This window comes from Monodelphis domestica, chromosome 1 (assembly GCF_027887165.1).
Source record: "Monodelphis domestica isolate mMonDom1 chromosome 1, mMonDom1.pri, whole genome shotgun sequence".
Lineage (NCBI taxonomy): Eukaryota > Metazoa > Chordata > Mammalia > Didelphimorphia > Didelphidae > Monodelphis > Monodelphis domestica.
Window position 1 is genome coordinate 269018826 of NC_077227.1, and position 22478 is coordinate 269041303.

General features: G+C 34.8%; 1 protein-coding gene across 6 annotated transcripts in view; it reads left to right on the forward strand.

The window, feature by feature from the left end:
- The window catches only part of LRRC9 (leucine rich repeat containing 9), a 126700-nt gene that overhangs the window by 12086 nt on the left and 92136 nt on the right, over positions 1 to 22478 (forward strand). For all 6 annotated transcript variants that reach the window (XM_056810842.1, XM_056810838.1, XM_056810837.1 and 3 more), the window contains 5 exons: positions 3391 to 3531; positions 3950 to 4013; positions 5143 to 5213; positions 11137 to 11319; positions 14107 to 14262. In XM_056810842.1, the coding sequence (XP_056666820.1) occupies positions 3391 to 3531; positions 3950 to 4013; positions 5143 to 5213; positions 11137 to 11319; positions 14107 to 14262 (615 nt within the window). The remainder of the gene's footprint in view (positions 1 to 3390; positions 3532 to 3949; positions 4014 to 5142; positions 5214 to 11136; positions 11320 to 14106; positions 14263 to 22478) is intronic.

The window sequence follows — 22478 nt, forward strand, 5'->3', positions numbered from 1 at the left end:
CTGAGCAAGAGAATATATAGACAGACTTGCATTTTGGGGATATCACTACCACATCTGTGGAAGATGGATAGGATCAGAGAGAGAGAGAGAGACTGGTGATCTCATTAACTATCATAGGTTCAACTATTATCTCAGTGTAGAGGACTTCCAGATCTATGGATCCAGACTTTCTCCTTATTTTCAGTTTCACATCACCAACTACATAGTAGATGTCTACAATCAACTTCAACATGTTCAAAACATAACATCTTTTCTCTCAAACTTTCAGTTTTTTCCAGCTTCCCTATTTTTGCTTTAAGCATCACCATTCTTGTTGTCACCATGATTTTCAATTTCAGAATCAGTCTCAGTGTTTCACTTTTCTTCACCATAATGAAATATCAATTCTACCTCCATAACTGTCTCATCTGTCGCCTTCTCTCCACACATGCTTAAACTCAACCTTGTTCCGAACCTCACCATTTTTCACTTGGGCCTTAGTGCAATGACCTCTTATAAGTCTCATCACCAAGAGAAATATGATAGAGAGGGAGAGAAGGTTGATGTCCCTGAGGAACAAAACACTCATACTAGAGAGAGTAAGATATAAAGGATGATCTAGCAAAAAACAAAAATAAAAGAAGCAGCCTGACAGGAGGAACAAAAAAAAAGGATGAGTAATGAAAAGAGGCCATTATATCCATAATAATAGTAGCCTTTATATTGTATCTGCCATGTGCCAGGCACTGTGCTAAGTGCTTTACAAATATCTCTTTTGATCCTCACAGCAGCCCTAGAGGTAGATATTGCTACTATCCTTATTTTACAGATGAAGAAACAGGCAGATGCAGGTGAAGTCACTTAGTGTCAATTAGGCAAGAACTGGACTCAGATTTTCCTGACTCCAGGTCTAAATCTATTCACTATGCCACCTATATACCCTATTACCTATTACCTATTACCTATTACCCTATTAGGTAATTAAGAGATAAAATAACCTTGGAAAGAGAAGCTTCAGTTGAGTGATGAGGTTAGAATCCTTGGAAGCATAGGCTTGAGGAGAGAGAGGAGAGAAAGTACTGTTAATAAAAGTACATGTATTTTTCTAGGAGCTTGGCTATGATACGAAAGGGAAATAAAAACAATAATGAATGTTTCTTAAAGATGAGGAAGATGAGTATGTTTGTAGGTAGCAAGTATCCCAGCTTTAAAGAAGACTACTAAAGTAGCAATAATGGGCTTTAAACAAGGCAAAGGGATTACAGTTCCGGACACCTCATCGAGACAAAGGAATATGCCCATTAGGGGTAGGGGAATAGGGTTTTAATACATTTCCCCTGGGAATGAGTCTCTTGGAAGGTACAGCCTGGAGATTTTGTTGCATAAGAGTCAAAAGTCTATTGAGAAGGCTGCTTGAAGGGCCAGCAATTGGGAGGAGTGCTCAAGAGGGTTAAATTGTATTACAAAATATCCAGATTCTGAGGTGTGATAACATCTGGTCAAAACTCAGCTTCCAGGTGTAGCCAGTTTCTTTTCTCCTTTTTTTTTTTAAACAGGCAGTTTGTAGCACTGCAATCACAGCAAGATTGCCTCATAGTAGCTGCATTTGACACAAGGAAGGAGCCAGGAGATTGAGAATGAGAAAAACAAATTTATGCAAATTTATGGCCAGGTAGTCTGTTGGAGCAGATTGGAGGAGATGGGATCTAGAGCACAAGTAGAGGGATTGAGTCCTTTAAAAGAAGAACCTCCTCTTTATCTTGAGACTAGAAGAAAAAAATAGGAGATCCAATGATTTTGAAGTATAAAATAGTGAATTTAGAGTTCATTTTGAGTGACCTTTATTTCTTCAGTAGTATTTAATAGAACAAAATATAAAGTGATACTTAATAGAACAGTAATATTTTATATCAGAGATTAGAACCTCTATTTTGAAGTAGAAGTAGCAGACAGATTTACAAAAGAAGAAAGAATTTAGAACAGCTTTTGTGGACAGCATGACTTTCAAATACCTAAGAGTGAAAAGATTGACTGGAGGACTCTGTTGAGACTGACCATATGAATTTTTAAAAGGGAAAATAGATATGATAAGGGTAATCCAGGATAGGGGCAGGGAACATGCAGTTGAACTAATTAACTGAATAATTACATTTCTTCTGTATCATACTTTTATCAATGATATTTGCTGAAAATGTTTTTTTCTACATACAATAGTTTATTTTTTCATTCCCTGTTTTCATTGGTTTTCCTTCTTTGAAACCTCTTTTTATAATGTAGTCAAAAAAATACCTCTTTATATTGATATCGGATTTTTTTAGTGTGACCATTTTTAGCTTATTGAGATATCTAGTATTAGGTGTTGCTCTACATCAAATTTTTCCTAAAATAGTTTCCATTTTTCCCAGTTGTTTTTTTTTCAAATAGATAGTTCTTTCTCCAGTAATTGATGTTTTGGGGTTTGTAATATACTGGAGACTTCCAGAAAACTACTCTTTTTTTCAGTTGTTTCTGATTCTTTATTATTATAGTTATATATTCTTTATTTTATCACATATTATTAATAGCATATTTATATATGTTCACTGATCTACTTTTCTGTTTTTAATCAATACCAAATAGTTTTGAATGGTTCCTGCTTTGTAATGTACTATGAAATCTGGCCTCTTACTTCCTGTTTTGGTGTTTTGGTTTGTTTTTTAATTTTCCTTGAGACAGTCTTATGTTTTTTGCTCCTCCTACAAGTGAATTTTATTATTGCTTTGACTTGTTCTATGAAGTATAACCCTTTTTTTGGTTGCTATAATACAAAATTTGTATATTAATGCTTATTTTCATGATATTGATATAGTCTAATAATTATCAGTGACCAATTCTCCAATTATATATCTATCATTTCAGAAAACTATAGATGTATTTATATAAATCTTGTGTTAATATCTAAATATTTTATGTTTTATAGTTTTTAAATGAAGGTTATTTTATTCTCCTTTTATATTGTATATTTATGCTAATTCTATGTGGAAATGATGGTTTTTGTGGATTCTTTTGTATCCTAATGCTTTAATGGAACTTTTCACACAATTCTGTTGTTGATTCTCTGCACACCATATGTAAATAAGGATAATTGAGTCACTTGTGCTGTTAGTTATACCTGGAATGGTGGGGGTAGGAGGGAGAGTGCAATTAAGAGGGAGGGTGTCTTTTTATATTTTTAAAGCTTTTCCAGCAATAATTATTACTCACTTCACTGTCATTCGCTCTAGTTTTTAGTCAATAGTGATTTCACACCATGAGACCATTTTTTTCTTTGAGTTTAAAAACTAAGACTAGAGTTTAACACTTTTTATCTTAAAGAGAAAATCTGAATTTGAAATGACTTCAACAAATAATCATCTATTTCCTTTGCTACAGAAAATTGAAGGTTTACAAGAATGTAAAAATTTGGAAAAACTATTCTTGTATTATAATAAGATTACCAAAATAGAAAATTTGGAACTACTAACAAAGCTAGAGGTCATTTGGTTGAACCACAATGGAATCAGAGCTATTGAGGTAAGATGAGTATTGAGAGGTGGTTTGTTTTGTTTTCTGTAAACAATTTCTTGTACATCTTTAAGCAGTGTTATTTATATTCAAGAAATGTCCCACACCATATTTTAGCTAATGATATAAAAACTAAACATAATCTAAATCATCTGAACTAATCATAGTATTTATGATTTAATAAATGTGGACATTTTTACTCAAGAAAATAGAACCATTGTGAGAGAATAATGAAATGTAATAAGATTTTTTTCCCCTACCTTTCTGCAAAAGCCTCCCAAAGGAGCTGCTAAGAAGGAATCTCTTCACTCTTTTGGGGAATTTATTCTCAGAACTCAGAGAAGAAATGGGAAAATTGATTATCTCAAGATTTACAAATGTATATTTTATGATTTCATCTAAATTATAATTTTCCTAAATTTTATAGGGTTTACAAACTTTGAAGAATTTGAAAGACCTTAATCTTGCTGGAAATTCTATAACTAGCATTGGTAGGTAATGTCTACTTTTGCATTTGAAATAACTAAGTTATTTTAAAGAGGCTATATGGCCTAATGTTTCTGGGAAGACTTGAGTTCAAGTCCTATATATGACCCATATCAAATCATTTAACCTCTGAGTGTCCTAGGCAACTCTCTCAGACTCTCAGGTTACAGATGTGTGGGATGAAATTTGTGGTGTAATTCTCAGAGTAGTGTTTGTTTGACTTGTAACTCTAGTTCTCAAGACCCCTTAGTGTTACTATTCCTTAGACTAAAACTACCTGCTCCCCTCCCCATAAAACTTCTAATTTTCCTGACTTATTTTCAAAAACTTTGAGAAGGGTTTATCTGTACCCTGGGAAGAAAGCCAAACTATAAGATAAGTTGAAGGAGGGAAAGTACAGTGAGTTTCAAAAGTATCATTATGGTCCCAGCCTGGGAATCCCATGATAATCATGGGTTTTCTGGATTATGGGGGTCTTTAGGAGTACATAATGTTGAAAATCATGTGCCCAAGACTATAAACATCACAACCCCCCACCCCCTTCCAAGGGATTAGACAGAGGGCAGGAGGCGAATCTTGTGTCAGGATTATTATAAAAGTCTGTGATTGTACCTACAGGAAAAGAGGATATTTTTGCTCCAAGCAAGCTGCTTATGTGGGCAGAATCCCTTTCTTTCCATTCTCCTCCCCCTTTCCCACCTTTCCCTGCTGTCTGCCATTTTCTTCAAATAAAGCAGCTTTTATCTGCCATTTTATCAAGTCTCCTGTCTGCTCATTAGAGTGATATGTTGGGGTATGAGCCTCCCCCCAACGAATTCCACTCCACACACTGGGAAGGTACCAAACTGTACTAGTAAAGAGAATGTTCTCTCCAGGGTGTTCCCTATACTAGTGAAATTGATCCACTCCCCTATCCCTATACTGTTATGCTGGGGTTGTTTTTTTTTCTTTTAGTCTACTCTTTTTTAAGAGGCATGTTAACCTGTTTCTATAATGATATATTATTATAGATTGATCAGTTTTTAATTGCACAATGATACTATCAAACATGTTAATTTTTTCTGTGTTACATAAAACTATCACAGTGAATAAAATGATATTTCATTCTTGTTTTACTATATTTTTTTTATAAAGGACAATGCTTGGACCTCAATGAACGAATAGAGAGACTAAACCTGTCTGGTAACCAAATATGTTCTTTCAGGGTATGTCTAAATAAATATTTCCTTTTTATTTTGGAGAAAGAAAAAAAGTAGGTAAGAAGCGATCTTGCTGATGGAAATGGAATGTATTTTTGGAAGGTAGATTAATTAGTTGTTGCCCCATAAGTTACTCCAGGCAACTTACTCTGTGAGTCTTAGGGACCTTCAACAATTAAGATTACCACAAAGTCTTCATGTCTGATTACAAAATGTCCTGATCTTTTAAACTTAAGTTTTAGGAGAAAAATTTTACTAGTGATAGATTAATGGCATTTTGTTTTTTAAATGTTCATTATAAATAAAATAACTTGAGCAAATAAAAATAAAGAATTGACATATAAATGTGTAATACATCTTCAAGTAAAACCTTAATAAACAAATTATCCTTAATTTGATTGCAATTATTATACATATTTTAACAGAAAAAATTAACAGTTTATTTGTGCTGAATGCCTTCCAAAGATCCATTTCCTTGTTGTGATTTTTAAATATTGTTATAAGCCAATGTGTTTGTTGTTATTTTGCTGACATTTTTTGTCACTTAAGAGAAAAAAGATATTGACGTTGGTTGGGACTTAAAGGTCCTGTGGTCAAAGCCCTTCATTTTAAGGTTAAGGAATTTGATATTCAGAGAGGTCAAATGACTTGTCGAAAGTCATGCACTTTAGGTCTTTTTTCATATTTGTCATTTTTTGGCATAACAATATTGTATTACATTAGTGTACTGTGATGCATATGTAGATTACATATAGGTTTGAGCTATTATTAGAAAAATAGCTATTAATATTTTTGCACAGATAGGTCCTTCAACAAATAATAATTCTCATATCTGATCACAATCAATTATCATTCCACTTCTCTTCCGTTTTACAGTTTTAAACCCTGTTCTTCATATTCATTGTGACCTCCAACCTCTCTGTTCTTTCTGACTTCATCACCTCTACCATGATGACACTTTCCTTCCTTCTCCTTCTTGACTACTTGGTGAATCAATTCTATACTGGCCTTTTCTCTGGAATCCCTTAAGCCTTTCTCCTAGAGTAAACATTGTTCTGTTAGACCTTATCCTTGGATTACTCCCATTATTCACTGCTTTCTTTCATATTTATGTGTTGCTAAAATAAGATGGAGGAAATCCTAAAACCATGCTGACTCATTATATAATCTCTACTGATCCTCACTGTTGTGAAGCAATCCTTTTACACCCCCTAAACTGACTTACTCTCCTAATCACTACAGTGGGATTTCCTAATCTTTTTTCATCGCTCCTCAAATATCTCATTGTTCACCTCACCTCAGCAAAGAATCTTGGCTTATAAATCACTGAAAATATTGATGCCATTCACTATGGGCTCTTTCTTCTCCCCTTCTCTTCATTTCATATCACTCAGATGCTTTCTGCCACTATTTCCTCCTTCATCTGTTCCTCACATGAAAAGGTAGACCTTCTTCTTGCCTAGACAAACTCCTCTACATGCACAAATAACCCCATTCAAAGAGCCACATATTAAAGGGTGCTATAGGAACTAAGTGGTAGAGGTGAAAAAGAAGAGCATTCCAGGCACAGAGATGAGATGGAGGGTCCCAAGAACAACAAAGAGGACATTGTACCTGGATTATAGAGTAGACCAGGAAGGTAGGAATTGGCCAGGTTATGTAAAGCTTTAAATGCCAGAGAACTTCATACTTAATTCTGGAAATAAAAGGAAACTGCTGGAGTTTGTTGAATGGAGGGGGTGGGGGAAGGCTTTAGGAAAAATACATGTTGCTCTTTATAAAATTATGCTCTGTGGTCATAACAAAAAAATATATAGCTTCTCCTTTAAAATGCTGTCAGACCACACTCTCTGCTCTGTTTTACAATGATGAACCCCGATTTCTTCATTTGTAATGAAATGATAATATATTAAAGCTCTTTTATAAGGATAGCACTTTATAAACCATGAACTGCTATTAACTTTGATCTATAGATGATGTTGATCATTAGTAATATGAAAGGTTCTTAAGGAGATTTCTCTAGGATATGCTCTGTAGTTCAGAGCCTAAGCTTTATTCCAAGGCACCAACCTATTGAATCAAGGGAAAATGAACTCACATAAATTATTCTGAACTAGTTAGCTCTGCTCAAATTTCTTTGCTTTAATGACTTCTCAAAAAATTCATTAAAAAATACATGAATCTGGACTTTGTTATCAAAAAGGCATTATGCTAGACATTAGGGACATAAAAATAATACAACATAAACCCTGCTTTTGTGAATCTTAAAACTTCTCAGACTCTACCTTAGAACATTTGGTTAAGGCTATTCCCCATTTAAACAATGGAGGTACTTCATCAGAAATGTATTGGGAACTTTAACATTACTCCACCCATACTTAGACAGTGCCTTAGGGGAAGATAAAGTTGTAAACTCCTGATGGAACAATGAAAAAGTCCCTAACTCATACTTATAGTAAAGCTAGAACCTTAAGCTAGGTCTATTTTTAGATCTAATATAAAAGGGCGCTAAGTACCTATAAAGGTTAAATTAATCACTAAAAGGTCAAGCAACTTACAAAGGGCAAGCTTAGCAAGAGTTGTGAAGTTTTAGTCTACTCGGGGAAGGTGATTAACAAAAGAAGATATGAATTAAGAATGGTCAGTACTGTGGAAAACGTCTACTGTGATTGGTAGATGTGAAAATTTAGGGGAGGTGACATAAGAGAAATTTCTCTTTAAAAGGAGCTGGCTCTCTCAACTTAGGGAAGAGTTGGAGCTCAGACTAGTTGGAGTAGCTGGGCCTCTGAACTTATCTGAGTTTGGAAGCTGAATTGGAGGGCCTCTCTGAACACTAGAGCTTGCTTGGACAAAATCTTGTGGTTAGTGGATAAAAGACTGATTTAGTTTTCTCTCTTAAAGAGAAAGGCCTAGACCAAAAGGCCTTTTCCTACTATTTCCTCTCTGTCTCTCTCCCTTCCCTTAATTCCTTCATTCATATTAATTAAAATCTCCATAAAACCCAGCTGACTTGGGTATTTCATATTTGGGAATTTTTCCCATGGCAACCACTTATTTTTGATAAAATCAAGACACTAAAAATTATCTTTACAGTTTTGGCAATTCGCGGTCTTGAACCCACATTTTCATGGTCACACTTTTAAGTAGCTTATAATCTAATGAAAGTAAATACATGTAAAGAAATAACAATCCTAAAGGAGGGAGTTGTAGAATGTCCAAAAAGAGGTATAGGTATAGGCTAGTATATATTTGAAGAGAGAGAATGAGAAATTGCTTTTAATGAGGAGAATCGGGGAAAAAATTCATAGAGCTGAAACCTGAATTAGTACTTGAAAGGGACCCTAACAATAAATGCAAAAAGCACAAAGCTACAAGAGGACTGTATGATATCAGGGAACACAAAGAGACTTCAGTTTAATTGAAACAGAGTTTGTAAAGGTATAAATACAGAAGTATCTTATAGCAAGTATTGAGAATAGGGTAGAAAGGTAATTTGGTGCCATGTTATGGAAAGCCTTGAATGCCAGAACCAGGAATCAATACTTTTTATTTGTAGGTGATAGGGAGCCATCAAAAAATTTTTCAGTTAAACATCAGTATAAAAGATGGGCCAAAATCCAGATAGACAGGAGGAAGGAAGACTGATTGAGAGATGTCTTATAATCTGTATTCTATGAGAAAGAGAAGTAGACCCGAGCCAGGGGTATTTGAAGTGGGAATTAAGAAGGGCAAATGTGAGTGATATTGTGGAGATGGAATGAACTGGAGATGACAATTGTTTGAATGTGAGGATTAAGAGAAGGAAGGGTCAAAGATGACTCCTAAATCATGGGCCAAAGTCATAGGTGCTGCCCTCAATAGAAATGAAGTGATAGGAAGAAGGAAAGCCTTGTGGAGGTGCAGCATTTGGAGGTTGCAGATATAGTTATCTGCTCAGGAGTAATAATTGAAGCCATAAAAGTGGATGAGATCACCAATATCGGAGGTAGAAGTCTGAAAACAGTAAACACTATCTTTTCAGCTCACAGCCCTCTGTTGTCCCCATTTGCTCCCCTGTCTTCTCCATCCTAAAAAATTCTCAGTCCATTCATCCCTGTCAGCTATCATCTTGGGTTTCTTCATCCTTCCAGGTAAACTCCTTAAGAAGATCCTCTATACTGTATGCCTCCACTCCTCTCACTCTACTCTTAATCCTCCATAGACTGGCTTCAGTGATCTTCTAATTGCTATATCTAATGACCTTTTTTAACCTTCTTGTCTTTCTGCAGCCCTTGACACCACTGATCACCCTGTTTTCTATATTTCTCTCTAGGTTTTCATAATATTAGTCTATCCTGGTTCTGTCCTCCTTAGTCTCCTTTAGGTTCCCAGGTTCTGCCCTGGGCTTTCTTTTCTCCCACTATACTGTTTCACTTGTGAATCTCATTAGCTCCATGGTTTCAGTTATCTCTCAATTTATCATTCTCAAATCTACTTATCCAGCCCTAACTTCTCTCCCGAGTTCTATTCTCACATCTCCAGCTGCCTGTTGGACATCTCAGCATTCAATAGTAATGATAGTACATCTTCAACTCAGCAATGGCCAACATTGAGCTTATCATCTTTTTACTTAGCCCTTCTCCAATTCTAAAATTCCCAGTGAAATTAACTGACTTGCCCATAGTCACATTAGCTGGTTTGTTCATAAGAGGCAAGTTAAGTTGAAGCTAAAAAGAAGTAATTTTGAAAGATTTTTGAATTACAAAAAATATAGGAATTGGATTTATGAAGGGTAAATTTGAAGAGAAGTTGAAGAAGGACTTTGGGCTACATGACAAGGGGAAGAAGAGTCAAAGGAAGGGCTCTTAAGAGGAAAGTTAAGGAGAATGGAACCCTAGAAAGAAATAAGAGAGTTTAGTGATATAAGGAAAGGAAGTTGAATGTTGCTGTCAAGATTCTAGTAAGGCAAAGAAAGAAACAACTCCTCTAAGATGAAGATTGCTTCCCCAAAGCAGCTGCCAGAGCAGTTTTCCAGAGATATCACTTACAATTAAGCTGTTAGATACATAGCAGAGAAAGTTAATTATTTGTAGGTTCTAGGCAAAGGTCAAGAAGTTTTAGGGAACGTTGCTTTCATGATAAGGCAAGCAGTCTAGGTTCCTGAAGGGCTTTGAATGCCAGATAAGAGTATCACAAAGACCATAGGGAGCCACTAGAGCTTCTTGAGTAGAGAAATGACTTGGTTAAAGTGACTTGCCCAAGATCACACAGGTAATACGTGGCAGAGGCTGGATTCAAACCCAAATGACCTAACTTGAAATTCAGTGCTTTTCCCTATTCAACATGGTCTTTTCTTTTTAAATGAGATCACAGATCCATCAAATTGTCCCTATGTAGAAGTAAATAGTTCCAAACTCTCTGTTAGAATATTATAGTGATTATTTTTTAATGTTCTTTAATAACATACAACTGGACACAGACTGTTTGGTTTTTCAACATATAGTTTAGCCACTACAAAACTTTCTTACTAGAGAAATATATTGTAGGTAGCTAAATTGTGTTTCTGGCAGCTAGTTTGACACATTGGATAAAGTACTAGGCCTGAAGTCAGGAAGACTGGTTTTCCTGAGCTCAAATCTGGTCACAGACACTTCCAAGCTTTTAACCCTGGGCACATAACTTAATCTTGTTTGCCTCTGTTTCTTCATCTGTAAAATGAGCTAGAGAAGGAAATGGCAAATCACTTCAGTGTCTGCCAATAAAAACACGAATGGGGTCATGAAGAGTTAGATATGACTAAAATGATTGAACCCAAATCATATTTACATTTTAGGTACATATATGATTATGCTCCATTACTTTAATAGATGCAATATTTTTTATATGTTCAGATACCTCATCTAGGAAGATATGGCCATTGATTGATGCTTTATAATTGTCCTTATTTTAGGAACTCACTCACCTAACCAAGTTACCCCTTTTAAAGGATTTGAGTCTGAATGATCCTCAGTATAAACCTAATCCAGTTTGTCTGCTCTGTCATTATTCTACACACTTGCTGTATCATTTGCCTCGTCTTCAAAGACTTGACACATTTGATGTGTCACCAAAACAAATCAAAGAACTGGCTGATGTAAGTACATCCATAAGCATAACTAATATAACTAAACTTAACTGATGTAATATGTTTGGTTAAGTAATTTTCTTATCATAGCTGTGTGTCCACAATATGCATTAAAGAATGTTGTTAATTATATGAATAATTTAGATCCATTTCTGTGGAATTAAAATTTTTATAATTTTCTAAAAACTTTTGCTGAAAAGTGTGTTGGAGTTTGTTTTTTTTGCCTGAATATTTTATATAATACTTCAGTTCTCTATTTCACTGTGACACTTTTAGACCAACCTATTTCTGATGAAGAATCTATTTTATTGAATATCTTGACAAAGAATTGAATTTCCCTGTTTATATCTTCTACATGAGGTCTAATTGGCAAGTATCTTATCTGATATTCACAGTGTATTCTACTAGTTGTGTTGTGGAATTTTCAGTTTAGCCATAAGGAAAACCCTAATTATCACTCAAAAGGAAGAAAGGGAGGAGGTTTATTATGCATGCACATGCAGACCTAGCCTAGATCATTCCTCTAAGGACTGGGCCCCAAGGTAAGGGACTCTGGGTATTTTATAGATTCATACCCAACCAGGGGTTTCTGTGGGTTCCCTGATACATTCACAATGGCTTCCATGAGTTACATGACAGAACATCATCAGAATATCTGCAAGGACAGACATCCATCTTGGATTTGTTAGGCCACAGCACAGGGAGTAACAGTGTCCTGTGAAGTGGAACAACTGCTTTGTTCCAGCCGGTGCAGGGGCAGGAGGGGCTATCTATCACCCGTTGTAGCAAGCTTCTGGTTGTGTGAGCCTTGCAAAGCCATCCCTTAGAGCATAAGGGGATCCCTAAAGGGGAAATCTGAGACTTTTCCATTACATTTCCCCCAGAGGGGCCTCTCTAAAATTAGTCAGAGGCCTCCTCCATCTTCCTCCATAGGCTGATAAGTTGTTAAAGTGAAAACAGTGGCTTAGTGGGTATTCGTATTCTATCAGTTCTTTGTCTGGAGGTAGATAGCACTTTTCATCATGAATCCTTTGAACTTGTCTTGGATCAGTGTATTGCTGACAATAGCTAAGTCATTCACAGTCCTTCATTGTGCAATATTGCTGATTCCCCTGGTCCTACTCACTTCACTTTGCATCAGGTCATATAAGTCTATCCAGGTTTTTCTGAAATCCTCCTAGTGATCATTTCTTATAGCACAATATTATTTCATCAAATCATATACCACAACTTGCTCAGCCATTCCCCAACTGATAGACATCCCTTTAATTTCCATTTCTTTGCCATCACAAAAAGGACTGTTCTAAATACTTTTGTATAGATATGGTCTTTTCTCTTTTTTTATCTCTTTAGGATACAGACCTAGTAGTGGTATTTCTGGCTTAAAGGGAATGCAGTTTTATAACCCTTTGGTCATAGTTCTAGACTGCTCCCCAGAATGGCAGAATCAGTTCAAAACTCCACCAACAATGCATTACTGTCCCAATTTTCCCACATCCTCCCAACATTTATTATTTTCTTTTTCCATTATGGTAGCCAGTTTGATAGATGTAGTAGTAGTAGTAGTAGTCTCTCAGTAACCGAGGATAATGATTGTTTTTGTGTGCTTTCATCTATGATAGATGAGTGTGCACAAAGACACTTGTGCGTGAAGGAGATTTAAGTGGAAAAGCCGATGCACAGAGACAGTCCCACTCTCTTGGTGTTGGAAGCCTGGGTCCATTGGCACGAAAAATCGTTACACCTGGAGACTTCCTCAGCTGCATTGGATGGCCGTATTGTCTTTTGTGCTCCAACATATATATTTGTTTGATGTCTCCCTCATTAGAATGTAAACTCCTTGAGAGGAAGGATAGTCTTTTGCTTCTTTTTGTATTCCATGCACTTAGCACAGTTTCTGGCACATAGAAGATGCTTAATAAATGTGTATTTAAGAGTTGTTGTTCACATCAGTAACTAATCCTTCCCTATTAACATAATATCTCCAGTGCTTCCCAACTCTCTTCTTAAAGAAAGTGTTTGTGTTATATAAATGTGGGGCTTCCTGAAGAATCTAAAAGAATCAGCAATTTTGTACAACTTCCATTTCATAATTTTAAACCATATTTTCCAACATGCCTTTCATTGCCCTACTTAATGTCCTCCTTCTTCAAATTAAAATTAAGTTATAAAGGTATATTTTGACATAGCTTGGAGAATCTGACAATTTCTTTATAGAATTTCTTTGTTTAAAGTCACTGCACCAAATGTCACAGAAGCCACAGTTGTTTCATAATCTTTAACTTGTGCTTATCATGAGCATTGTGAGGTAAGATGATAAAATGTCCCATAAAATAAAATTTCTTATTACCCTTGAAGGCCAATGAAATAAACTCAATAAGAATTTATTAAATGCCTATTTTTCTAAGCATTAGGAACTCCACTAACTCCTTTATTTCCTCATCAAGGAAAAGTTTTAGCCATCTTCCCATTTCTCTACAATTTCTTTATATCTTTGACTTTCAGTTTTAGCAAGAATATAAAATTTCTTCCTAAAATGTAGTATATAAAACTGAACATAGTATTGGAAATGTGGTTGGACCAAAGTCATCACCTCCCTTAATTATCATTGTAACCAAAAATAATATAGGCTAAGTGTTTTACTATTTAGGATACATTGGAGTATTTGTATAGAAAATGTTAGAGAAATTACCCTGGTCACAAATGTTTTATTTAATCAATAAAACAATATTTTTAAATTATAATTTTGTTCATGGACTTAGTCTAAATTTTATTTGCTTTTCTTCTCATTTCTAGACAACAGCAATGAAGAAAATAATGTATTATACTATGCGAATAAAAACTGTTCATAGGAACCTTAATGAGGAACTTGAGAAGCTGAATGAAAGAAAATGCAAATTGCAGAAATTGCCTGAAGAACGTATAAAATTATTTAGTTTCATTATAAAAAATGTGAGTTTTAATTGTTTTTATTCTAAAGAGATTTGTTTAGGCAAATGCAAAAACATTAATACTGCAAATTTTGGGGTTTTTTAATTGAAAAAGAAAAAATTTATTTTAGTTTGTTTAGATGTATTACACATCTAGAACTAGCATCTAGGTTTGTAAGGTACCACCACCAAAATAATCATCTTATAGCAAAGGTTTCAAACTCCTGCTCCTTGTGGCCTTCAAAACTCAGGAATTGTTTGTTTAAAAAACTCCATAAAACATAATATTAATTTGTTTTTTTCTAAGTTAGTGTGAGCCCCTGTTGACTACAATAAAACATAATATCCTTTGCCTGTCATTTCAAGCCTATCACAATGTAGTTTACCTCCTTTTAATTTTTATTTTCCATTATTCCTCATCATATATGTATTTTATATTCTAGCCAAATTGGACTACTAATTGTTCCCTGAATTCAGGATTTCATCCCCAGACCCTGAGATTTTTCCTACTCTGTCTCCTGTAACAGGAATATAAATGTAAAATACTCCTCTCCTCTGTTTTTAGAATCTTTAGCTTCCTTCATGGCTCAGATTAGAAGGCTTCTTATAGGAATCTTCCTGGTTAGTACTCCTAAATTAATGATTTTTTCCCTAATTTGTTTATATTTATATCCTCTAGTAGAATATAAGTTCCTTGAGAGCATGACTACTTTTTAATTTTTTTTATACCCTGGACATGCTTTGCATATGGTAGGAATTTTAAAGATTTGAATTCTCTCATATAACAAGGTTCAGGTACTAGGTCCAAGCCCTTAAGTTAATTACATTTTGTGCTTAATGAGTCTTAGTAAACAAAAAAGAAATCAAGTTTATGTACAAAATACATAAAAAGTCATAACTAAAAATGAGTCTGTCAGTATAATTCTATGAATGTATCATAGCAGTAAATTTGGTTAAGCTATATTTCTGCTGCATTTTTATTGGAAACTAAGGAGGCATATGCATTATATATTTTCTAGTTTCTCTGCTAAAATACTTCCTTGCTGTTATTAGGATATAAAATAAAGTAAGAATTTTAAACCAAACCACAACTTTTTCATTGTATACCATGGTGCCTTTTTTATTAGAATATGTTGGATTTCATTGTTTTAAGAATTCCAAAAGGTAGAATCTGATCATTTGAAATTCAACAGCTTCAATTTTATTGAATGCAGGATGAATTTAATGAATTAGGAATCAGACTTTTATACTTGACTGTAGGATCAGAGTTTTTAAAGTATTTTTATTACTTACATGGTCTAATTAAAGATTTGAAATCATAGCTCTAGATGTACAAAATAGTATATACATATATGCGTATATGTATTAATTTTTATATATTAGTAATGACAGATTTAGCAAGTAATGAACACGTTCCTGATCACTCATTCATGTATGCATGCATTCTCAAAGTACTTTAATATCAATATAAAGGCCAGAAATAGTGACATATTTTTATAGCACTTTATTTAAAGTTTGTAAAACTCTTTACATACATGATTTCACTTGTCTTTTACAACTCTTTGAGGTAGATGCTATTATCATTTCCATTTTACAAATAAGAAAATTGAGATCCAGAGAGGTTAAATGATCTACCCAGTGTCATAACTAAGAGTGTCTGATGGCACAGTGGATAGAGCACTGGGCCTGGAATCAGGAGGCCTGAGATCAAATCCAGCCTCAGACAATTAGTTGTGGGACTCCATGCAAGTCATTTACCCTCTCTAAGCTTCAGTTTCTTTAACTGTAAAATGGAAATAATAACACCTACTTCACAGAGTTGTTATGAGGACTAGATGAGATAATATCCATAAAAATCACTTGCTAATAGTGCCTGGCATATAACAGGCACTAAATAAATGCTTGTTCCCTCCTTCCCCTTTTTTCCTCATACAGCTTAGATCTGAGGCAGATTGCAAAAACAGGTCTTGACTCTAAACAGAAATCTCTGTATCTATGCAAAACTGACTCCTACACAAATTCAGTTCTGTAAAATAGCCATGCACATATACATGTCTTCTGTCCTTCCTGAAGTTACAGCAGTCAAATCCTCTGAGGAGAAAAGTAGGTGCTTGTGAGTCCATAGGTGCCGTCAGGTGTGAGATCATCCAGTAAGGTCACAGAAGAACATGAATAATAATAGCTGCAGGGAAGTGAGGCAAAAAACAGAATCAATCTCTCATCTTGGGACATTTGTTCAGAAAGTGACAGAAAACCTCCCATAATCAAATCTTATGACAGTGATAATCTTATGGTGATTCATGAATACACAAAACTTTTCTTAAAGTTTATAAAGCTTTGAGCAATCAGTTGAAGGTTAAAGGACACAAGTGGACTTGTACAGAAATATTCATAGCTGTGCTCTTTATGGCAGCAAAAAATTGGAAAATGAGAGGATGCCCTTCAGTTGGGGAATGGCTGAACAAATTGTAGCATCTGTTGGTGATGGAATACTATTGTGCTCAAAGGAATAATGGACTGGAGGAATTCTATGTAAACTGGAACAACCTCCAGGAACTGATGCAGAGTGAGAGGAGCAGAAGCAGGAAAACATTATACACAGAGACTGATACACTGTGGTATAATTGAATGTAATGGACTCCTCTACTAGCAGCAATGCAGTGATCCAGGACAATTCTGGGGGAGTCTATTAGAAAGAACACTATCCACATTCAGAGGAAGGACTGTGGGAGTAGAAACACAGAAGAAAAACAACTGCTTGATCACATGGGTTGATGCGGATATGATTGGGGATGTAGACTCTAAACTATCACCCTAGTGCAAATATCAATAATATGGAAATAAGACTTGATCAGTGACACAAATAAAACCCAGTGGAATTGTGTAGGCTATGGTGGGGGGAAAGAGGGGAGGGGAAGAACATGAATCATGTAACCATGGAAAAATATTCTTAATTAAATAAAAATTTTCAATTAAAAATAGCTTTAAAACAAAACATTTTTTCCTGAGTAAAGTACATTTGCCCTAATATTTAGATTCATATGAACAAAGACTAGAAAACAGAAATAATTCAGGAAAGAAGATAAGACAAGAATTACTAAGACAAAATACCGGGAAGATAAGATTAGATTAAAAATTTTAGGGAAGGAAGCAGGTAGTGGCTTAGTGGGTAGAAAGCAAAGCCTGGAAACAGGAAGTCCTGGGTTCAAAACTGACCTTACACACATTTATTGTGATACTAGGCAAGTCACTTAATTCCCATTTAGTTGCCTTTACCATTCTTCTGCCTTAGAACCAATATGTAATATTAATTATAAGATAGAAGTTAAAGGTTTAAAAAAATCTAGGGAAGAATATGTATTTCAGTACCAGTTCAATGAGATGGAGGACTATACTAATGATTCTTTGATATGATAAATATTCTCATCCAAGAGAAGCAAATTATCTCATTAAAAATAAAGAAAGAAAGAAAGAACACATTTTCATCACTTTTCAGTCAGAGAAAGGCAAATTTGGGAATTGAACACATGGTGAGTAAAATTACCTGAGCAAAAGATTTGGAATTGTGGACTATGTTTAAAATATAGGAATGATGGATTCCCGTCTAGGTTTTTATATGTTATACCTGACAAGGGCAGATGAAAATATATTTACCTGGAGCCTTTAAAATTTAGTCAAAAGGGCTTTAAAAGAAAGCAAAACAGTATGTAGGGTTTTTCCATTTAAAAGCACTTTTATATTTCCTATTTTTAACTCCATAAGAGTCTGTATATCATGACCAAACATACCATATAATATGACCGAAGTGTAAAAAGAAGAAATCAGAAATGTGCAAGTTAGTTGGGACAAGAAACAATTTTAACATTATTTCATTTTGTATCAGCATAGATCATACATGCTTATGAGCTTCTTCTGTCTAAATTTGACCAGGCAAATCCAGGCTAATCAGTTTTTCTGACCTTTTACTTAGTTCTCTGTCTGTTAACTGAGTTCTGGATTTCATGCCATAAACATATTTTATTGCTCTCTTTTGTTATATTTTTAAATCTGTGATTTTTAATAATGGCTATTACTCAAAAGAATGTCTTAAAGAACACACTTCAGTAATTTTCAAAGATACTTCTATTAGCATTGGTTTGGGGAAAATCATGTGTTTAATAATCATTTAAGACCACAGTAAAACAGGATCCATCAATACTGAAATACAAAGGAAAGTGTGGACAAAATTGAAAAACATCATACATTGACAAACTATTATGGCAAAACAGAGTAATTCTCAGAAAACAAAGACTTTCAAAGGGACCTGGAACTTTGAAGGATTGTTATTGATTCTGCTATATATGGCATTGGTTTCTTGGAATTAGGAGAACAGTGAGAAAAGCAAGTTTAAAAAAAAAGTTGTTTACTACTCCACTGAATAAAAATAAATGTAATGAGCACAAGATAATATGAAGATTATAGTACTGAAAATTGGAGAATAGATCGTGTTTATGTTTGAAATGCATTCAGTAGCCAGAAGATAGGTGTGAGCTTAAAAGATCTGTATATCTTCATCAAATTGTGAAGTTTTCAAAGCAAAAAAAAAATGTTTGGGACTTTTGTTTTTACTTCCAGTGGGGTTGGTGGTCTTATTCCCATTAAGAAAATATGAACCGACAAATATATTGTTATGCTGGAAAGCAGAATTGTTCTAGATTCAAACAATTCCAACATGATCTTGCACCATGTCATCTGTTCTGAAAGGTTAAGAAATTTACCTAAAAGATAAAGACAAAATAATGTCCTAGAAACTGACCTAATTTAAAACCTATCAAAAACCTATGTGCTAAGTTTGTGGAAATGAACTGTTCTTCAAAAGTACATTTAATATCTATGTGATAAAAATGTAATTTTGTGGCAAAGAGTTAACGAGTATTAAAAGTTATTTTGAAATATGTAATAAGTTGAAAGACTATTCTGTAAGTCAGCAGTTTATTTTATTTTGTTCGAGTTACTTCTGCATACTACTTCAGAATTAGAAATTCTCAGAATTTTCAGGAGAGAAAAATCCAAATAAGAATCTGAATCCAAAGCTTCAATTGTCTACAACAGACATGCATAAGCTGTAGGTTACAGGTGAAGAGAACTAGCAAGCTCAATGCAAGAAGTCAATTTGACCTCATGGATATCATTGAAATTCCTTAGTAGAATGAGATCCATGATTAGAATTAAGAATATGGAAAATCATACCTTAATAATAAAAAGGGGGGAAGGATATGTAAATCCTCTTTGTACAAGGAGCTTAGATACCTCAAGTCATCATTTAAGAATCTCCTAAATAGCAGTTCTTCCAACCCATTGTCTGTAGCCATCATCTTGTGAAAGAACCCTTGTGGAGGTGTACCCTGACAACTATTCTTGTGAGTACTAAGGCACATGTTTTAATGATAGTAAAAAAAATTCTTGCCACCAAAGCCCCTGGCACTGTCAAAAGCTTCCACATCAGAAAATGATGTGATGATACCCTTGGAAATGACATTAAAGAAAAGTCACAACTTTCTGATTGCTTGCTAAAGGCCATGGAACCTATCCAGTCTGGACTCTAGTTGACTTATCTCTTTCATATGTATTATTTCCCCATTCTAATATGAACACCTCAAGAGCAAGAATTGCCATACTTTTTGACTTGTCTCTCCATTGTTTTGCACATTTAATAAATGCTTTATTCTTTTTTATTTACAAAATGGTTAAAAGCTACCTTGAAATAAGAATAATTATGAGTAGCTACAGCCTACATGTGTGTGTTTGTTTTATATATACACACACATATATATACATATATGTATTATGTTGTGTTTTTCATTTTATAAACACTTTTCCATTTCCTATTTTGAACTCCATCAGAGTCCTTTGAAATGAGCAAGGTAAGGGCTGTTACCATTTTGCAGAAGAGGAAACAAGCTAAGAGATTTGGTTCATAGTCTCTTAGCTGGTAAGTGAGAAATGACCCAAGAAATTTCCTTGCTCCATATCTAATGCATTTTCTGTTGTATATACCATCAATTTTGGAAAAACTTTAATAATGTTATCTATTAAGTAAAGTGCAGTTAGATGGCACACTGGATGGAGTGCTGGGGCTTAGAGTCAAGAAGATTCCTCTTCCTAAGTTCAAATATGGCTACAGACACTTCCTAGCTGTGTGATCCTGGGCAAGTCACTTAACCTTGTGCCTCAGTTTCCTCATCTATAAAATGAACCGGAGAAGGCAATGGCAAACCATTCTAATTTCTTTCCCAAGAAAGCTTCAACTAGGGTTGTGAAGAGTCAGACAACTGAAACAAGTTAAAAAAAAAAACAGCGAAATCAAATGAAATTCAAGCATGTCAATCTTCTCTCAAAGACTCCTCATTTTATCTCCTTCATTTCTCACCCTTCCAAACTCCTTAGATTTTGTCTTATCAGTTTGACATCCCTTTGTCTTTCCTTTGTTTTCATAACACTGCTCTTTCCTGTATCTCTTACTTCTTTGAGCACATTTTTCTCTGTGACCTTTGCTGATTTATCATCTGCAACTCTAATTGTGGGTGTCTTCCAATGGTTCTATCCTGGACCCACTTCTCCCTGTAGTTTTTTCCTTTGGTAGTTGAATTTATTTTCAGTAGAGTTGCTAAATGACACAGAGTGGATGGAGTGTTAGACTTGGAGTCAGGAGGACTCAAATTCAAATCCAGCCCCCGATGTATAACTGTTTCATTTCCAGCAAGTCATTTAATCTCTGCTTGCCCTTTTCCTCATTTTTAAAAAATAGAAATAATAACACTTTTATCACATGTTTTTGTTACATCAGAAAAAAAGATATTTCTGAAGCATTTTGCAATCCTTAAAATGCTATTTAATGCTATTATTGTTTTGTTGTTACTTATCAGCACTAGGCTTATGACTCCCCAAATTATTTATCTAGGCTTCCTTGCACTCCTGAACTTCAATTTACTATTTGATTTCTAAATCTGGATATCCCTCTAAATCACTATTCTTCAAATAGATTTAATGTTCCCTTCTAAGTCAGCCCATCTCTAAACTATCCTATTTCTTTTGATGGTACCACCATTCTTCTAATCACCCAGGTTCAGAACTTTTTAATTAGCCTCTCCTTTGTCCCCTACATCCCCTTAATCAGTTGTCAGGTCTTGTCAATTCTCTATCTTGCATATCCAACTTATTTCCACATATAGTCACTACTCTAGTTCAATTTTTTCTTGAACTGTTGAATGATCTCCCATCTGGTCTCCCTCCTCCTACTCTATCCTCCATGCTTATGCCAAAATAATCTTCCCAAAGTACAAATCTAGCTTACTCCACCAGCCAGAAATATTCAGTATCTAATACCATTTCAAAATTATGCCTGTAACCTACACATTATTCCTCTATGTACAGTCCTATGTCTCAAACAAACTAGCCTACCAACCATTTCCCAGGCTTGGCATCCCATCTGTGACCTTTCTCCCTTTGCACAGATTGTCCACTATGCCTGGTGTGCTCTCCCCACTTCTATTGCATCTCAGAATTCTTCAAAGTCTTGGCTCAGGGATCATACTCTAGGATGTCTTTTATGAGTCCTCAGTTATTCTTTCTTTTATCAAATTATCTTATATTTACTTAGCACTTTTACATGATATATCCCCCAGTAGAATTCATTTAACCTGGGGGCAGCTGGGTTGCTCAGTGGATTGAGAACCAGGCTTAGAGATGGGAGGTCCTAGATTCAAATCTGGCCTCAGACGCTTCCCAGCTGTGTGACCCTGGGCAAGTCACCTGACCCCCATTGCCTAGCCCTTACCACTCTTCTGCCTTGGAGCCAATACACAGTATTGACTCCAAGATGGAAGGTAAGAGTTTAATTTAAAAAAAAAAAAAGAATTCACTTAACCTGAAGACAAATTCTATTTCTTTTTTTCATTTCTTTCATTGCAACTCTGGCATCTACAGTACTTTGCATATAATAGATACTTAACAGTAAAAGGACTTCTATTTCAATTAATACAAAAAAATTTTACTTTGAAATAAAAATGTACATCCTACCCCAAGGAACTTTTAAGTTCCTGTCATGTTAATGAATATTTGTTTAATTTAATTGAATGCTGCCATTGTGGAATTGTTCTGCTCAGTAACTAGGACTAATGGGTACTAACCAGGAAATCAACCTGTAATATAAGGAACCTATATGCGAAACTCTTTTCTGCCTGAGAAAATACTTCCAAA